We start from the raw sequence: 17,850 nt of genomic DNA on the forward strand, positions 1-17,850 counted from the left end.
CCCACAACATGTTGTTTCCAGGGAAGAATGCTGTGGGAGATGGGGATACTTCACCCCGGTTCGGCCTGCCAATTCTCCCCACAGCCCTTTTCTCCTATTAAATGGCTGGAGAAAGGATTTGACAGAGGAAAATTGAGCCCCATCTGTCCATCAATTTTCCAATGTCCCCAAACACAGAATTGTTCACTCCAAAGTACCACTGTAGAGAAATCTTTGATCCCTTTCCCAAAATGTCCATTGCAAGTATAGTAAGGAATATTAGAGATTTCCCAGAATTGCATCCAAAATGCTAAAGATTATTATCTACATGGCATAGCAAACTTAATATTGCTGATGAAAGATGCTCATTAAAATGTGTTGTCTGGTAATAATTTGAGGTGAAATTGATGCTTATGGTGTTCCTTTTCAGTTTTATTGAAGGACGACACCTTTCAAGATGCATCCCTCCCCGATTTGCACAAAATGTGCAGTTGCAACTTTCGGCAGCTCTTGATTGAAATGCTGGTCCACTGCAGCCAGATGAGTTCCCCCACATGCCCTACAAAAGCTAGAAGATCCCGTGCAATTGTGGATTGTGGCTGCGGGACTGGCCCGTTGCATTTGTGATTGTGCACTGGCACTCGCCTGGACAGCATCAAGGGACTCCACAGATGTAATCGTGTCATTGTGTGAAGCTTGCCAACAGGCACACCTCACTCCTCCTGTCCGTGCACTGCTGTGCACTGGTGCACAATACGGAATTCACTGTCTTACATAGGAGGGTTGTCGGTTCAGTAATTCTGAACTATGTATCTGGTGTGTGCAAAAATGTCTTTTTTGCTGTGTGTTTTTAACTTTGTTTAACTTTGTTAACCTCCCAGACAGCTTTGGCTCTCGAGTGATTTAAAAATGAAATAAATAAATACATAAACCCATCGCTACCACAGTCTTCTCTCTCTTCTGATGCTTTCAAATGTTGGCAGGTAGGAAAGAATGTTAATGCCTAGACCATGTGCCTGCTCTTCTCTGATTCACTACAATTATCTACCATACTGTTTCATTTTGTGCAACAAACAGATGTTGTCTGTGCAACTCATTTGCTGAATAAGGTCCACTTGATGATGTTTAAGTTTCCAATCTAGATTTACCAAAGCCATTTGACCTTTAGCAGAAACAAGAAGTAAAATGAGAATGCAGAACAGTGATTTATTCAGGAAAGAATTATTTATATACCTCAAATATGTTTTTCATTAAAAACGATATTTATTTATACCATACATACTTCAAAAACAGTGTTTTTTTTGTTCCTTAGATACCATTTAACCGTTTGTTTAGGTCTGTTTTGCCTTGTCAATATTTCTTTTTCTTAATTCCTAATGACTTGGGGTGTTTGAAAAGACAGTGCAGTACAGATAACACTACAAAGGTTCATATGTTTGGGAAGAACACATCTTTACTTTTCTATGTTCCCTTTCACAAGCATACGGTACATACGCAGCATAAAACCAAACAAAGCATCTCTCCATCCAATTTTATATAAAAAAGTAATTAAGACTTTGGAAAAAGGACAACACACAAATGAAAAAATCAAGTCAGCAAAAGTTGTGGACATTTTGATGTAAACATATTTTTGATATAAACGTATTTGGGACATACTGGTTGGTAACATTTTTAAAAGAGGCTGTATGGATTTTGTTGTGAGTTCACTATTTGATAACAAAGCAACGTGGCCTAAAGTAAGGCATTTTTTCTTTATTACACACATGGAGATACTGCAACTAGGGTTTTGTTTCTTAAAAAATACTGTAGCATACAGAGTCCCCAATTAAGCTAAAGCTAGACATGACTAAGTGCCATTGAAAGAGACCTAAGTTAGTTGTGACCAACTTGTTCCCATTGCTTCCAATGGGATTAGTCACAAATAACTATACCTGGATTGGGGCCACCAAAAAAGAAGGAGTCCATTTAACCAGAATAGTTTCCTCTAGTAAAACGAACGTACTAGATTGCTGATGGTGATATGCAATTAAGAGTGGTTGAAATTGAAGAGAGTTAACTCGGAATCTGAAAACGACCAAATATTTCTGGTTTTGTAGTTACAAAGAAATGTTCTAGGAAAGAAAAACATTCTCTTTGAATGAACAATACAAGGTATGCAGAATCACATACATATACATATCCATATATATATATATATATGATCTGTTATATGACACACACCATAATGTTCTTGGCTGTAGGCTGAGCTTAAGTAAATATGATCATTCAGTCAGTATGCTGTGGTAAAGTAGGCTGCCAGCGTGGTTTGCCATGCTCAGACATGTGTAAACACCAGAAACAACAACAACAACAAAAAAGATGCGGAGAGCAGCTTCTCCCTGTCTTCCTCAATCATAGGCTTCCTCTCTGATGTACCCTTTCCTAACTCTACTGTAATTCTTCCTGACAAATCGTGTTGGGAAAGTACAAAAGATTAAAACATTAAGATGTGTTTTGGGTCCCTCCACCACAGCCACGACTTCAGATTTCTCCAAGGGGGAACAGCACATATTTTCCAAGCTTTAAGTGCTTATGCCATTAATGGCTCCTGATAACATCTATTGAAAGATGCCCTAATCACACTATTGCACTTTCCAGTGCACATCAGACAACTTTGCAGAGGTCAGATTGTTTTCCTTTGTGATGCAACACAAGCCCAAGTCTTCAGTAGAGCACATACGGACTCATTTGTCTCAGGAATTCATGTTCAGCCCTCAAGTCACCGAGGCGCTAACTAAACCTTACAGGCAATGTGCAGCTTTGGCAAACCCCTGTTGCGCCCTCCCTCCCCTTTGCCACGTGTCTCCCCAGTAATGTGTGGGGAGAAAGCAGGTGATAGGACAGCACCAGGCTCGGCACTTCCACACATCCGGGAGGGGACATTTGAAGTGGGAAAGAAGTTTCCACCACATGTTGCTTTTTTCATGGGGAAGGGGGTGGGATGGCATGGGCTGGTGACCCCGTCAGTGGGACTTGCTCCCAGGGAAGTGTGTGTGGATGGTAGTCTGAGATACCTATTTCCTGAAAGGCCACCTACCTCTGTTGAAGAAATGTCTTCATTGTCTCTCACTTTCCTTTAAAAAAACAATCCAACTGATGGAGTTGCTTTGTGGAGGTGAATAATAGACCCGGCAAAGAACATTTCTTCGTATTCCTCCCTTTCTTCCAAATTCCTAGGATTGATTTTGTTTCCTGACTGCCAAAATTTTGGCCTGTGGTTATGGCAGCTGATTATATTTTGGTTACTGAAAACTTGTGCAAAGTTAGCAGTTTTGTGTTAATACTTAACACTTTTTGTTCGGCATTCTCACCCCATACTGACCAGACCACTTGTAACAAAGTGTATTTTTCTTAATAAGACACTGAAAGTATGGCAATACTTTTAAGGGAAAAAAGGGTATGGATATTATTACACATCCCCACATTGTGTAAGAAAAAAGTGCATGACTGGATTTATGTAATAGTAACAAGACCAAAAAACAAACAAAACAAAAAACCTGTATCTGATCAGGTGCTCTAAAGCATGCCAGCACCTCCGCATTACGCATCTCTAGCAGGTAGTTAAAAAACAAGACCTTGTGTTTTCTTTTTTCTTTTTTTAAAAAAAATGTGCATCGAAGCTAAGATAAATGAATAGAGCTAGCCAGCAAACTATACCCCCCTCCCCGCATATCTAACAGCTGGATGTAGATGTAAATGTAGGGAAAAAAAACCCAAAACGAAACAAAATGAAACAAAAAAAGGGTTAAACCACCATCAATACAATTGCTTTACATCATGGGCCCTTCGAGGCTCAATATATACAAGTGTAACAGCCATGCGTAGTTGACGGTCTTCTCAAAGTTTTCAAATTCACCATAGACAACTGAAGTTGTTCTTTTCTCTCTCTCTCTCTCGTTTCTCTCTGCAGTGCTTTGTTTCTTCGGGTTTTTCCCATTTTTCCCTTCCTTTTCTAAGGTTACAGGCAACAGTCATAGGTAGGAGAAACAGTCTCTTTGGAGATGACCACATATTTTTATAACAAAAGTGGGGCTTTAAAATGCAAGTCTGTTCATGTTTTTTTTTTTCTCTTTTTTTAAAGCAGTGGAAATTTCATCCCAGGTTAAAGATAACTACCCCAACCCACACAAAATAAAAACCCTAACAAACAAACGAACAAACAAAAATTAGAAAAAGGGGAAAAAAAGCACCTGGAGTTTTTCTGTTTTGTTAAAAAAAAGAAAAAAAGATATATATTTATATTTATATTTTATATATTTATATAATAGTCTGTAAATGGCAGTTCATAGAAGAAAGACCTTCTGTGAGAGCTGGCGTTTACCATGTCCACCTCTGAACTAATCTAGCGAAGTGAAGGGAATGTTTTTATGCAGATTGGGGTTCTGACTGTGTCGATTCCGACTGCGGACAGAGGAAAACATCATGTTGCATCCTGGGATTTTGCACTTGTGCATTTCTCGCAAGTGCACAGTCTTGTAATGCACCCTGAGTGTCCCCTTGTTGCTGTACATTTTGTGGCAAATGTTACACATGATCCCCCCGTTGCTCATGGAAACACTGTTAAACATGAGGGACCCTGGGACTTCAGCGCCCATGCCGACCGCTAAGGTTGGGGCATCAGCCTTGTGTGACGATTCCCCACTGTCACTTGCCCCATCCACATCATCAAGGAGAATGCCCTCATCGCTTCCTGCGTCAGATTCTCTCGAGGAATGGATGCTACTACTGGACTGGATGCTGGAAGTGGTGCTGAGGTCTAGCACCATGTACTCTTCGGACATGCCCCTTCCGTACCCATTCAGATGGGAATCCTCAGTACCTGCTGGGGAGGATGTGTCTTCCCTTATGTCATACCCTATCTGATGTGGGGCACCATAGATCTTCATCAAAAATTCATCACGAAGGTCCTTGCTAAGAGAGGGCTGAGAGGTATCCAGTCCCATGTCATCCAGTTCTTTAGTCAACAGTTTACGGTGCAGGTTTATGTTAGCACTGTGTCTGGGAAAGAAAAAGGAAGGGGGTGGGGGAAAGAGAAACATACGGTATTGCTGATTATAGCAGAAAAGCTTCCAGATTAGATCAACATGTACTTTCCATAGGCTAGGACTACTACTTCCCCTTTTCTTGGAAATCCAGTCATGCTATGCAGACCACTGAAGTCCCCCTAAGTGCTAAGCAAAATGCTGCAAAGCCAAGCAAAATGCTGATATACTATACTTGTTTTTAAAAAAAATGCTATCATTTGCCTTATAGGTACCTGCAGCCCTTGTGGTACACCTGGCTAATTGACACTCCGTTTGGTTTTTAATCCTGGCTTAATGCTGCTCTTTCCAAAAACATGCTATTTCATGAGAACTAAGCAGGAGAGACAAAACAGTGGAACATGGTTCATAATGTACAAGATTGGACCCGCTGTTCACACTGTTCTAGTCCTGGATTATAATAGAGACCAACAAAGGATAATCAGAACAGAGACATGGAGACTGGTTTATCCTATTATCAGTAGTAGGAAAACCAATGGACATAGAATTTCTTTGGACAAGTCCAATTTAAAATAGGATGGAGCAGTGAAATATCTGAACAGAAACAGATACAGCCACATAAGGAATGGTGGCTTCAGTCTTGTTTGGGGGTGCTGCAGTTTGACGCCTCCCTAGTAATGGAGGAACCCAATCCATGCTGAGTCACGTGGAATAGTTAGCTTCAGGTTGTTTTAAAGAATGTTTGAAAACAGCCATGAATGACTATCTTTCTGTGCTACTTAAGACTGAACCAGGTCTCAGCGGCACAAACATAGTCATATCATATTTGTTTATATGATTAACTGGTCTTTTTGTATTTATTTAAATAAATATCTTTCCTTTGCCTCTCAACATTTCTGAAGTTTTCAGGTGGGAAACGGGGGATTAAAAAGAACCTATGAAAATGAACAAAAGTATCTTATTACAACAGAGTAAATTTAAAAAAAAACCTTTAAAAGGAGTATGCTTTTGTTATTGCAACATACTTTTTACTTCAAACCCTGAAGATCATCTGTCTCTCTGCAAATCATGGTCTCAGTGTAGCTGCCATGACTATGTTTCTTCCTACGCCCAGGGATAGCCCTGCAGAAAGCAAATGGAAGGCGTGCAAGTAACTTAAGGCACAACCCTACACTGGTTTAGGCAGAAAAAAGGCCTATAGATTCTAGCGCGCCCCAGCAAGTTTACCTGAATTATAACCAAGCTTAGCTGGCTGGGACATGCTGGCAGTCGCAGGGCTTTTCTTCTGTCTAAACCTGCACAGAGCTGCACCCTTCCTTATTTAGTAACTTGCAAACCATGGGCCACAGGTGTAGGGTCACCCAACATGCAGAGCCAAGAGGAACAGCTGCACAGAACATTGCTACATGTGGATCCCAGAACTCAGGGCTGACTGCAGTGTGGTTCCTCGAACTCTGCTCTGCCTTAGAGCCTCAAGGCGTAGGACCACAGCGGACAAGTCAGCTGCACATCAGCATCAAGCAGATGCGTGGTTGCTTCGTGGCAAACATTTTAATGCAGAGGGGAAATCAAGTTGTCCAGATCAGAAAAAAGGAAATCAATACTGCTCCCAATCCAGATGAAGGTGTGCACAGTCATGTATTCTAGCCTAAAGACCATGTCCGGAAATATGCATTCCCAGCCACTTGGCCATGCGGATGGAAATGCATGCTCCGTCCTTCCCTTGCAGCTCAAATGGGGGCCCCACGGGATGCCTGATGTCCCAGTGGGCACTGCAAAGCCGATGCACATCTGGAGCCAATCTGGCTGTGTGGTTCCTGATCTACAGAGCTGACGATTTCTGCACATGGATGTTCCTTGCTGGGTTGGGGTGACTACGGATGGGAAACCAAGGACGATAAAATTAGATTCCTCTGTGTTATTTGAGCATTGGCTGTTCAAATAACATCTTCACCAATAGTGTATCTCTCAACCAGCTGGGCTCCCAAACATAGCAGAATAACCCAACTGTGCATGATAGCAGGAAAGAAAGTATAATAACGCAGAGTTAATTTTCCATATCTGTTTACATGATTCATCGTACCTTGTCATAACTCATTTACCTTATTAAACAAAGCAAACTAGGATAGCAGCCTACTCTCCTTTGATGGAAGGCAGGTGGCTGTTAAAGGATGGCTTGATAATTGAGAGAGAGAGAGAGCAAATTTGAGTCCCAAAGAGCAGTCTCTCCCAATGGAGAAGAGCTACTGAGAGATACATCTGCAGAGTGGGAATGGGTGAAGGGGACGTACATATTGTCAGACATTCCCCCGGGACAACTCTCCTTTACCATGGACAGTAACTACTATTCTGACCAGAAAAGTATGTAATACATAGCCCCCACGCTGCACTTACGAAGGCTGAGCTTACCTTGTGATAAGATCAGCTTTCTAATCTTTTGCTAAATCGAGATCACAAAAGAAAGAGGGAGACAGAGAGAGATACAGAAAGAAAAAGAGGGAGCGATAGAGACAGAGAGAAAGAGAAAGAGAACAAATTCACATTCCAATCCAGTCACATCTGGCTTCAAAAAAGAAAAGAGAATCTTAAAACAATAAAATACAGGCTAAAAATACTTTGGCCATGAGATCATTTTCTGTCACCCATCATCTCACTTACACTGTTGTCCTGATGGTTACCGGACCAACCGCACAATCTAAAACCATAAATCAAGTCAGACAAAAGGCAAATTCACATCACCCACAGATCTGTCCTGAACAGATGCGTGCAGTGTTCACATACGCGAACAACAAATAAGCAGGACTTACGCCCTCTTGGGCAGAAGGATTCCTTGCTCATTCAGGTGTCAGATGGCTGTTATCCACAGGAAAAGTTTTCAAGCAAGATGCAGGAAGTGCTTAACTGTGAACGTCTGTACGCTAACAAGATGCAGTCCCACTGCCAGCTATCTGAGCATCCTGGTGCAAATTGCCTCTGGGAAAAGTGCCTGCTCCCCTGACCGCATATTGCAAACAGGCAGAAGCCTGGCGGCAGCTTGCAAGGGCAGCAGCGCAGGAGCCGATATGTGCTGGTCCTTCTGCAGGCAGTGGCCTGGCCACGCTTGCCATGGCAAAGAGCTGACGGGGCACACAGGCGGCCACAGCATCACAAACAGGCCATCTCTTGCACTGCTTGAATCCTGCCCTCCCTCACAAGAGAACGTGTTCACCTCTGCACGTCAGCACTTTGCCAGAACACGACCCAGAGCCAGCGTGTGTTGCGTTACATTGCTTGGTGCAACCTAAGAGATACCCCAGGATCTTCGGGCCAGAGCTGTCTCAGGCACCCCACAACTCCTCCCTGCTGCATCAAGCCGGAATCTTCGCCTGCTATGCAGCAGGGCTGGCAACTGGAGTGGGGATGAATGAGAGAGCCATGGCTGCCTATGCTCCTGCCTACCGGAGAAGGCAAATGGCGCACACAGGTACTGGGCCCGTTTGGCCATCCACAAGAGCTGCTTTCTTGAGCTGGGTACCCAGGGGAGCCTCTTCTCCAGAGCACCTGTGGACATCTGGACCACTGTGGCATGCTGCGCCGTGTGAATCATGGTGGCAGCGGTTGTTAGAGAGGGTCAGAAAGTCCTCATATGACCCCCAAATGAAGCACAGGCTATCAGAGGGATGTGCAGACCTGAGTCTGTTCCTGCCACCTCGGTTTGCACGGCATGCCAAGCAACTCGCCAAAGGCAGAATTTAGAAAAGGCATCTGTGGGCACCCAGCAGGATGCAGCCGCCCCCGTCGAGACGCCAAGCCAAGCCGCGGTGGGCTGCTGCGCCCTGCGAGCCACTCCCTGGGTTACAGCCTGTGCATGACATCCCCGTGCAGCAGCGTGTCCTGAGAGAGCGTGAGCAGCCAAGGGCACTCAGGAGCTCAGGAGCTGAGTGGCCACTGGAACCCATCACCCGCATCCAGACCTGCCGCGCCAGTGCTTGCATCGCACTCTTTCTCTTGAGCAGTGCCCTCCATGCGGCACCCCCACATCACGGCAGCTCCAACTTTCCCCGGTTTTTCCATGCTCCATTCTAACACAGCACCAGTTAACTCTTGCATCGATGCATCTAGGGAGCGACAGGTCTGCTGTTTCTCACACATTTTATTTGCTGCTGAAAACAATCAACAGCTGGATTTGTTTTAAAAATAAACAACACCATGATTTATGGAATGCAAGACACAAGAACAGAGCAATGTGGCATCAATGGCACACTCTCCCCACTGTCCTGGCCTAGCAATGGAAAGCTGCCTTCCTGGTGATGACCTGCTAAAAGTTGCAGCAGGCTTCAGCTCTCCGCACAAGTGATGCCATCCCTGATCACTGATCATTTATAGCAGCAGCTATCAGTAATCTAATTAAACTATGCACCAGCCCTCAATATCTGTCAGGCAAACGATGTGCAGAAATGTGCGGAAAAGTCCTGGCACTCTTGTCGGCAAGGTCCCTTTTCCGCTGTCAGCAGTACCATTGGCTTCTCCTAATATCATTACATTGACTTTTATTCAATTAAGTGCCATTCCTAGCTTAAAAAAACCTTGCTTTATCAATTGATTCAGGTGTAATGCAATAATAAAGATGAACTCATTGCAGTGCATTAGCCTGCTGTTCATAACTTCGGAACATGAGTTCATTCATAGTAGTCGATTTCCATTATGCAACCACAGTTCAAAAGAATTGATTCTGTTACATTCATTTCTTAATCTATACCACTCCTGTTGAAGAATCCTCCTCAAGATCATATGGAAAGCTAAACAGATGTATTGTGGGAGAAAACAGTATCTGGATGCGGTGGTTTTTGCATTTTAAGGTATGATAACAAAATCATGGAATTCAAAGTTACATTAGGATCAGAAAAACTTTATTTGCATGTAGCTAACTGTTCAGGGAGTACTGTGTGCTGTATGTTGGAGAACAAAATGGGTGCCATTTGACACTGCGTGAGTGAGCTTCCACTCACAAAATAGGATGCCTGGAACAGATCAGGGTAGCATGCTGGGGAAGTCTTTTCCAACAGCAGTTCCCATTCTGTTTTCGGACAGATGGATTGGGTGGAAGCCAGTGGCTTGGATACAGAGTCGACACACTGAAACCCTAAGTGAGCCATGAAAAGTTGATTTCAGTGGGTTTGCTCTAAGTATGATAAATTCTGGATCCAACACAATGACTCTACGTAAGGGCCAAAGCAGACTTGACATGAGCCGCAACTGACCTGCTTGGCCATGTAAATGCCCCATGTGTTTCCATGCACTTTGCAAATGTGGTTGCCCATTTATATGCAGATATGCCAGCAGTCAGGGGGTTGGGTGAGCACACAAGCAGCATGCTAACACCATGCACAATTAGGGCATGTCAAGTGTATTTAAATGTTATGTGAATAATTACAAGGGTAAGTGCTTCACCCATGGTTCATGCCACATCTGTTTCAGAAGGATTATTTCTAGGATTATGTCCAACCTTTCTGAGAAATGATGTTGCTCTAACTCTTTTAGCTTCCATCCAAATTTCTCAGATGTTTCACTTGCAAGGAGACCTCCAAAGTTACTCTGAAATTGCCTTTAGGCAAGATCTGACAATTTTATGTGTGTACTATTGACCGACTACTCGTCATTAGTCTTATCAAAAGTCTTTTGGCTTGGCCCCAAAACTCATCATCCATTTTTTCTTGAGGGAGAACCCCATAATCACTTTGAATTTCACTTTAGGTAAAAGTCTAGCGGCAATTCTATTCCATTTTTTCCCTCTTCAGGCCTACCAAGAAGCAAGTTCTTATTCTCAACTTCCATTAAATACATTGTAAAGTCCGTCTCTCACTTCTCTCTCAAAACATGATAAGGCTCCTGTTGCTGTCACAACTTCCACAGCACAGCATTTAAATTATCATGAGGATGAGTCTTTTACTGGAAGACAACTCCCACCTTTTAAAACCTCCTATTACAATATGCCATAGCTCCTATTTTTCCATTAAATGAAGTTCAAAATAACTTGCTGTCTCTTGGCTAATTTCAGTGATGCAGACTTTGTGTGCCACCCACGTTTCCTTTTAATTTTTCTTCTTGACCCTACAACACTTCCACCAATCTAAACTTGCCCCTGTCATCCCTGGTCTTGTATCATGGCTGCTATAATGGCTGGAAAAAAACATGCAATGCTCACTAGGACTTAACGTAAATTTCACAGTAATATTTTACAATGAAAACTATGTATTTTTTTTTTAAGGGAAGCTAATCTGTGAATGCACAGCTTCGTTGCCTGAAGCTTGTTCACTTGGAAACCAGCTCAACAGTGTTCAATAGGATTTACCATCCCATTCCAGTCTGCACAGGATTGCTGTCACACTGATTCATTGATGGCTGGGACTTAAAAGCAACTTGTTCATATTATTTCCCCCCTGCACCAATGACTATGGACAGTTACTAATGCCACCTTGTTTGCAATATGGACCGATGATGTAAAATGATAATAAAGTTCTAAGAACACCCAGAAGGTGTTTCAAATAGCTGTGCCAGCTGGTATAGTCCAACACCTCTGGATGCTTCTAGACTGGTTAGGGAGGTCTGCCTGAATATTCACATTGCAGCACAGAAGCTGCAGCAGGAGCTGGCATTTATGGCTGTTCTCCTCCAGGCTATTTTCTCTGGCCCTGATCACCTCTCCTCTGTTGCTGCTTCTGGTTTACCTGCTCTCTCCAAGCACCTGCTCTCTTCTTGCTCCAAGGTGACAGGAGCAAGAAGAAGGGCCTCTCGTTTGAAATGGTGGTGCAGATTAAGCCTAGGAAAAAAGCAAGTGAATGAGCATTGGAGACCATGAACTAGACCCAGAACTAGTCATGCTTGGAGTAGATTCACCAAAAGCAATGGATCAAGTACGTTCTGGTTTGAACTCAAGTCCACTGCTATCAGTAAGCCTACTCCAAGCATAATTAAGTCTGGATCCATCGGGAGGCAAGCAGGCTGGCTCACTTAGGGCATCACAGAGTTAGAGATGCTTAAAAGAATTTAGCAAATCTCTCACGGGGTGGAAACTGATGCATTGTTAGGCCTCACTGCAGGAAAGGAGGAGTGATATGGAGATCCAAATCACTGGTTCAAGAAGTGAACGTTTTAATCTTCCAACCAGTTGCCACTTATATACTGTGTTCTGGGAAGCAGGTCCTGGTCGCCCCCAGAAAGTGGCTGCAATGGGAGGTCTGGCAAAGAGCAAGTAACCTGCCTAAAAGAGAAAGGCAGAGGTGGGCTCTGGGCCCCAACATGCCAACCAATTTTTTCGGCAACAACATAAGCCTGTTTCAGTGCAATCCTAGCTGCCAGAATTCAAAATATTATTTGACTTCTAGTGGGAGTGTTAGAGTTGCTTGGGGGGCACCAAGAACAGTGTCTGGGGTTGCACTGATATCTGTGTGCATGAGATTGCCTACCTCTGACTTACACCATACCATAGCAGGTCACGTGATAAAATAAGCTATCACGGTTTATTAACTGAGGCAAGCATTCTGGCTTGTTTAGCTTGCCGGTGCATGACAGAGGCCATTAGCCTAATCACGCCCCTGGGCACAGCCTGTAGTGTAGTCCACATGCAGGCAACATGGCTTGTTCAAGGAGGAAACGCCCCTCAAAGAAGCCAAGGCCTGTTGCTCGGTTTCTGGAAGATCATCTTCTCCTCAGACAAGCCCTCCTGCTCAGGTTTGGATGACATGACAAGCTGTGCCTGGGTAGTTAATTAAGCTTATGGTGGCTGGAACATGCTGCTGATTTAAACAAGTCACTGCTGTTTTAATAAATAAGCCAGGAGACCTGTCTTGATTATGTGAACTGTACACCAATGACGATGGACTGGAACCAGCCCATTGTACAGGATGTACTTTGGACACTCTCAAACACTATTATTTTAGACAAGAAGAACAGTAGCAATGTTGGCAATAATATGCTTAGGCTGAAATTTTCCTTCTGACAAAATATATCTGAATAATTAGAATGGAGTGTAGCTACTATACTGAACCCTGTACTATTTTCATTTCTGGGTGATTAACTGATCAGTTAATTACTTAACAAGCCTATAAAAATTAACCTAAATATATAATCCAATTAGGAACTTTCTGCCTTTTACAGAGCTTTTAGGTTCAGTGTGGCAATTCTTCAGCCATTTTCTCTACAATTGCTATTGATTCCAATAGCTGGTTACATATTTACAGAGTGAAAATAATTAAAGCAAAATATTGATATTATTTTTATTGGATCCCCTCTTTCCCCAAATTTAGCAATAGCTTTTAAGTGTAACAATGAAGAAGCTTGGAATCGAATAGAAAGTCTTATCTTTTATGGATATGGCCTAAAGTCATGGCTCTTTTAAAGCTAGTGGGTTTTATCCATTGTTAGTCTAACTGAAATTCCACTCATTTCGGTGGATCTCCTCTAAGGAGGACTGTGGAAGCAACTTGATGGCTGCAGTCCTATGAAGGCAGCATTCTATTTGCACCCTGCTTATATTGCATGCTCAAAATATATACTGCTGCGGCCCACTGAATTCACTGTGGCAGTTGCCAGTGCACAAAACCCCAGGGCTAGGCACTGGTTAAATGCCACATAGCCAATAAACCATAAAATATGGCATTCATTAATTGTTTTACTTTAAATCAACAAGAAATCTTGCAACATCTGGGTCCTGGTACTAACTGAACACTTCCAGTTAATGACAGATTTAACAGATTACTAACTAATGAAAATTTGATGAAATATATACATGGCAGTTTGAGTTTCTACAACACAGTGGTGCCCTCCGGCCTGAAGACTTGCTGGGATGTGATGTTGCAGGAATGTTTTAGCACTACCAAGCCAAGTACACTGGCATGACTATTTGAAAAGCCGAAGGAAAAGTGTTCTGAATTTGCAAGATGGAACCCTGAGATGGTCCCGCTGAGCCAACCTAGTACTCCACATGCTTGCCTGCATTGTTTAGCCAATCTTACCTAACTGTATGCTTTCTTCGGTTGGTGGCTTTCTTCGGTTGGTGGCTTCAGCCAAAGGCAAGGCCATAACCGTAATTCTAATGTGAACAAACTTCACTCATGAAAAAAGCTAGAGAAGTGTCCCCTTCAGAAAGGCCCAGGGAATCGCTAACGGAAGAGTGCCAGCATCATTGCCAAGTGTCAGTTCCAAAGGTTCCTTGGGGGAAACGATGGCAATTAAACTGATGAATGTGTTCAGTGTCAGCAAACTCTTAGCCTACTCTGCTGCAAAAGGAGACAGTGTTGACTGCAACTCTGAAGTATTTGTGTACAGAGCCTAATCTAGTCATTTTATAAAATCTTTAAGAGGCCACCCTATGCAGGTTTAGACAGAAAAAAAGTCCTACAGCTTTTAGCATTCCATTCTGGCTGGGGAATTCTGGGAGCTGCAGAATTGCTTTTGTGTCGAAACATATATTGGACTGTGTATGTGTGTGTGTAAATAAAGTGAATGTTTCAAATTGTTTTCGGCACCAATTAAAGACACATCTCTTTGCTGCTTGATTGTGCTGCCCAGTTTTGTTGTGTTTAATAGATTGTTTCAGTGTTTTATAAGTGTTTGACATACATCCTTAAGACTATATAAATGTACCCATGGTGTATTTTAATGCTTTTTTTTAGATATGGTATAATACGCATACTGTATTAAATATATTAAGTAAAATGAATAAATAGTTGACATTTACATATGTATTTGTGTCATGGATATTGACTATACCAAATACATTCATATATAGCTAAAACTGCTTTCTGGGATATGCTGAGAAGTGATTGAACATGGACAATCACATTTTAGGTGACTGTCAACATTTTCCACTATGTCTGAGAGTTCAAATACTGACACAATTTATCTAGGCCGCTCAGCAGTGACATGAGTATGTCTTATATATTCAAAATTCAGCGATTTGCCTTTGCCACAAACCTATTCACATGATCCTGGAGGGGAAAATAAGACACTGCCTGTGCCAGTCTTGTGTAAGGAAGAGCAACATTATCCTTTCTAGGGCTGCTTGCTGTGGTGTGTGAACCCAGGGAGGGTGGCTTGTTTCTGTGGTTTACAAACCTTCATAGAGCCGTACAACAGATCAGTTCTTGGTGGTTTGTTAACCAGGACAACATGCCACCCTTGCTGGGTTCATATAGCACAACAAGTTGCACTGGTGTAGGTAATTACATGACACTCCTCTGGCATGCTGCTGGCACACATGATGGAATAAGCCACAATGGCTTGTTTCGCCTTCTGCGATTGAGTGAGCCTACTCAAGGTAAGCTATAGCCAAGCAGAGGCACTAACAGGTGGTGACATTAATTGTGGCTATCTAGACTATGCTCCTGTATTCCAGGGGTGGCCAGACTTGCTCAACGGAAGAGCCACATATGGAAAATGTCAGATGTCTGAGAGCACCCACAGGCAGTGGCTGTAGACAGCAGAGAGCAAATGGGTCCCATGGGGGGAGGGGGGAGGGCAAGCTGCAAAATAAACTCAAAGAGCCGCATGTGGCCCCTGAGCCTCAGTTTGGCCACCTCTGCTATATCTTATAAATGTTTCTCCTCCACCACCCCCTCCCTACATTCAAGCCCTGTTACTTATTCATCTTTCTCCTCTACCTTAGCCAGCCAATGCCCTTCAAACCATGGAACATCTCTTCTCCCAAAGAGGAAACAGCCAGCATGCTTTCGCAAGTGCCCAGTTTCAGCCTATGCTGCTCCTTCCTGGGGGAAAATGCCATACTAGCAGTTTTTCAAGTGCTTAAGAAGTACCCGCAGGGGACATACTTTCTCTGCTGTGGGCAGCCTGTAATCTTCCAGGTGCTTTGACCTACAATTCCCATCAGCCCTAGCCATTATAACCAATAGTGAGGGATGGTGGGAGCTGTAGGCCAAAGCATCTTCAGGAGAAGTTGTCCCTTAAGTTTTGATGTACTGTATGAAAGGTGTACATACAGTACTTGGCCAATGGAAGTTGGGATCTGCACTCAGATGTGACTCATGCATTTCACAATGGGAAATAAGCACAGTTGACACCTGCCTCACACACACAATATATGAAGAGAGGATGCTGAAACCACTCACATCTCATGGTACTATCAGAAGCATTTCTTAAGTCTAGGCAAGACATAGGCAGGTTCTGAGAAACTAAGAACAGTGGTAGTTTGTATTGCAGCAAATACAACAGAAGACAAACTACTGGAAGAAAATTTCCTTTCCAGATGCTTTGTTATTTCACTGAGCATGATTATTCCGTATGTATCGTTGGGGTCCTTAGGGGAATGAACTTGATTTTTCTGATTTTTCATCTACTGCCGTACAGGAGTTTCCTCTATGACTGAAGTTGGGTTGAAGTCTGCCTCAGAGTGGCTTAGCAATGCAACGTTCTCCTGCAAAGTATTCTTCTTCCCTTCTTTTTGGCACAATGAGAAGCAGCTCAGAGTTCTGTCTAAAGCCATATAAAATTCACGGCACCCCTCATTTTCATAAGACAAAGTGATGCGATTTTGACTTTGCATTATTCCTGCCCGCATGCTCGCTCTGGCCAGAAAATCAAATAAAAGCTTAGCTGGTGGCAACATCCCCCGTGCAGTCAAGTATCCCAGAGCGAAACATTTTGTGGAGAGGATACCCAAAGGGTGGGCAGAACTACTGCTGAATAGCCAGAGTATAAATACCACCTATCTATTCTGTTTTAAAATAACTCTATTGTGGCTACATTTTTATTTTTGAATACAATTTTAAAATAAAGGGCTAATGCTTGTCAGTCCTTTAGGTGAACTGACCAGAGAGCTGCAGTTATTGGGCAATACAGAAATGACATAAATGATGATGATAATGCACACACGTGTCAAAGCATTGAAAGGGGGGAGTAGCTTGCGTCTTCTTGAGTAATCTGGTAAAATACTGCCTGCCTGTTTTTCTTTCTATTTACCCCAGCTTATGACAGCTGAAAATTTAGGGAAGAGCCTGGGATTTCCTCAAGGGCCAGGATCCCCACAATTCCACCTATGGATATAGCCTTGCACAGAGTTCAAGAAAGAGAGCTAATCTACATGCAAATTTATGAGACCAGACCAAAGTGATGCTGCTTTAGGAAATAATTAAATAATATCCTTTTATACTCTTTGAATTCATGATGAACAAATAGGGTACTAGGAACTAATATTACCTAGCTATTAGAAAATGAAAAATATTGTTTCTTAGCAGTACAATACAATCCTATACATATCTACTTAGCAGTAAGTCTGAGTTAAATGGGTCTTACATCCGGGTAAGTGGACATAAGATTGCAGTCCTACTTTCCCAATGTCACAGTTGCTCTTTAATCCTGTATATTCTTGGACTGAGTAGAAAAACAAAAACCCACTGAGCTCAATCTCATCAAAGGTCTGAATAATACGTGCGTCTTCTTTTGCAGTGTGTGGCCCAGTGTAATGTGTCTGTAAGTGATTATACTTAATGGGAATTCCTCTTATTTCTAACATTCTGGAACAGTGACTACAGTGTACCATCCTGCCCGATGAAATATGGACAATTTTACTCTAACAGCCTGAGCAACATTCATTTCTACAGCTTTTATGAATTGCATAGAATCTGAGAAAATATTAACCTTTTATAGGAAGAAAATCCAAAAGGTAAAAAACAGTTCAGCACCTATTAAAAAAAAAGAAGAAGTAAAGAAGTGCTTATTAAATGCAGGAAATGAAAGACAAGCAAATTCTTGCAAATTAAAGATGTGGAACCCAGTCATTACAATCCTTTTCAATATGAAACAAATCATTCACACTGGTCACGAAGACAGCTCCCTCTCCACTCAAATTATTCAC

General features: G+C 42.6%; 1 protein-coding gene across 6 annotated transcripts in view; it reads right to left on the reverse strand.

The window, feature by feature from the left end:
* Window positions 1–1,188: 1,188 nt before the first annotated feature.
* Window positions 1,189–17,850, reverse strand: part of BNC2 (basonuclin 2) — a 454,605-nt gene continuing 437,943 nt past the window's right edge. For 5 of the 6 annotated variants that reach the window (XM_044427979.1, XM_044427976.1, XM_044427980.1 and 2 more), the window contains one exon: window positions 1,189–5,016. In XM_044427979.1, the coding sequence (XP_044283914.1) occupies window positions 4,356–5,016 (661 nt within the window). In that variant the 3' untranslated portion in view covers window positions 1,189–4,355. Of the gene's footprint in view, window positions 5,017–7,058; window positions 7,441–17,633; window positions 17,678–17,850 lie in introns of those variants that run through there. The other variant, XM_044427981.1, reaches the window with a different exon arrangement.

The sequence above is a fragment of the Varanus komodoensis genome, unplaced genomic scaffold, assembly GCF_004798865.1.
Source record: "Varanus komodoensis strain SLA01 unplaced genomic scaffold, ASM479886v1 scaffold19, whole genome shotgun sequence".
NCBI classification, from domain to species: domain Eukaryota; kingdom Metazoa; phylum Chordata; class Lepidosauria; order Squamata; family Varanidae; genus Varanus; species Varanus komodoensis.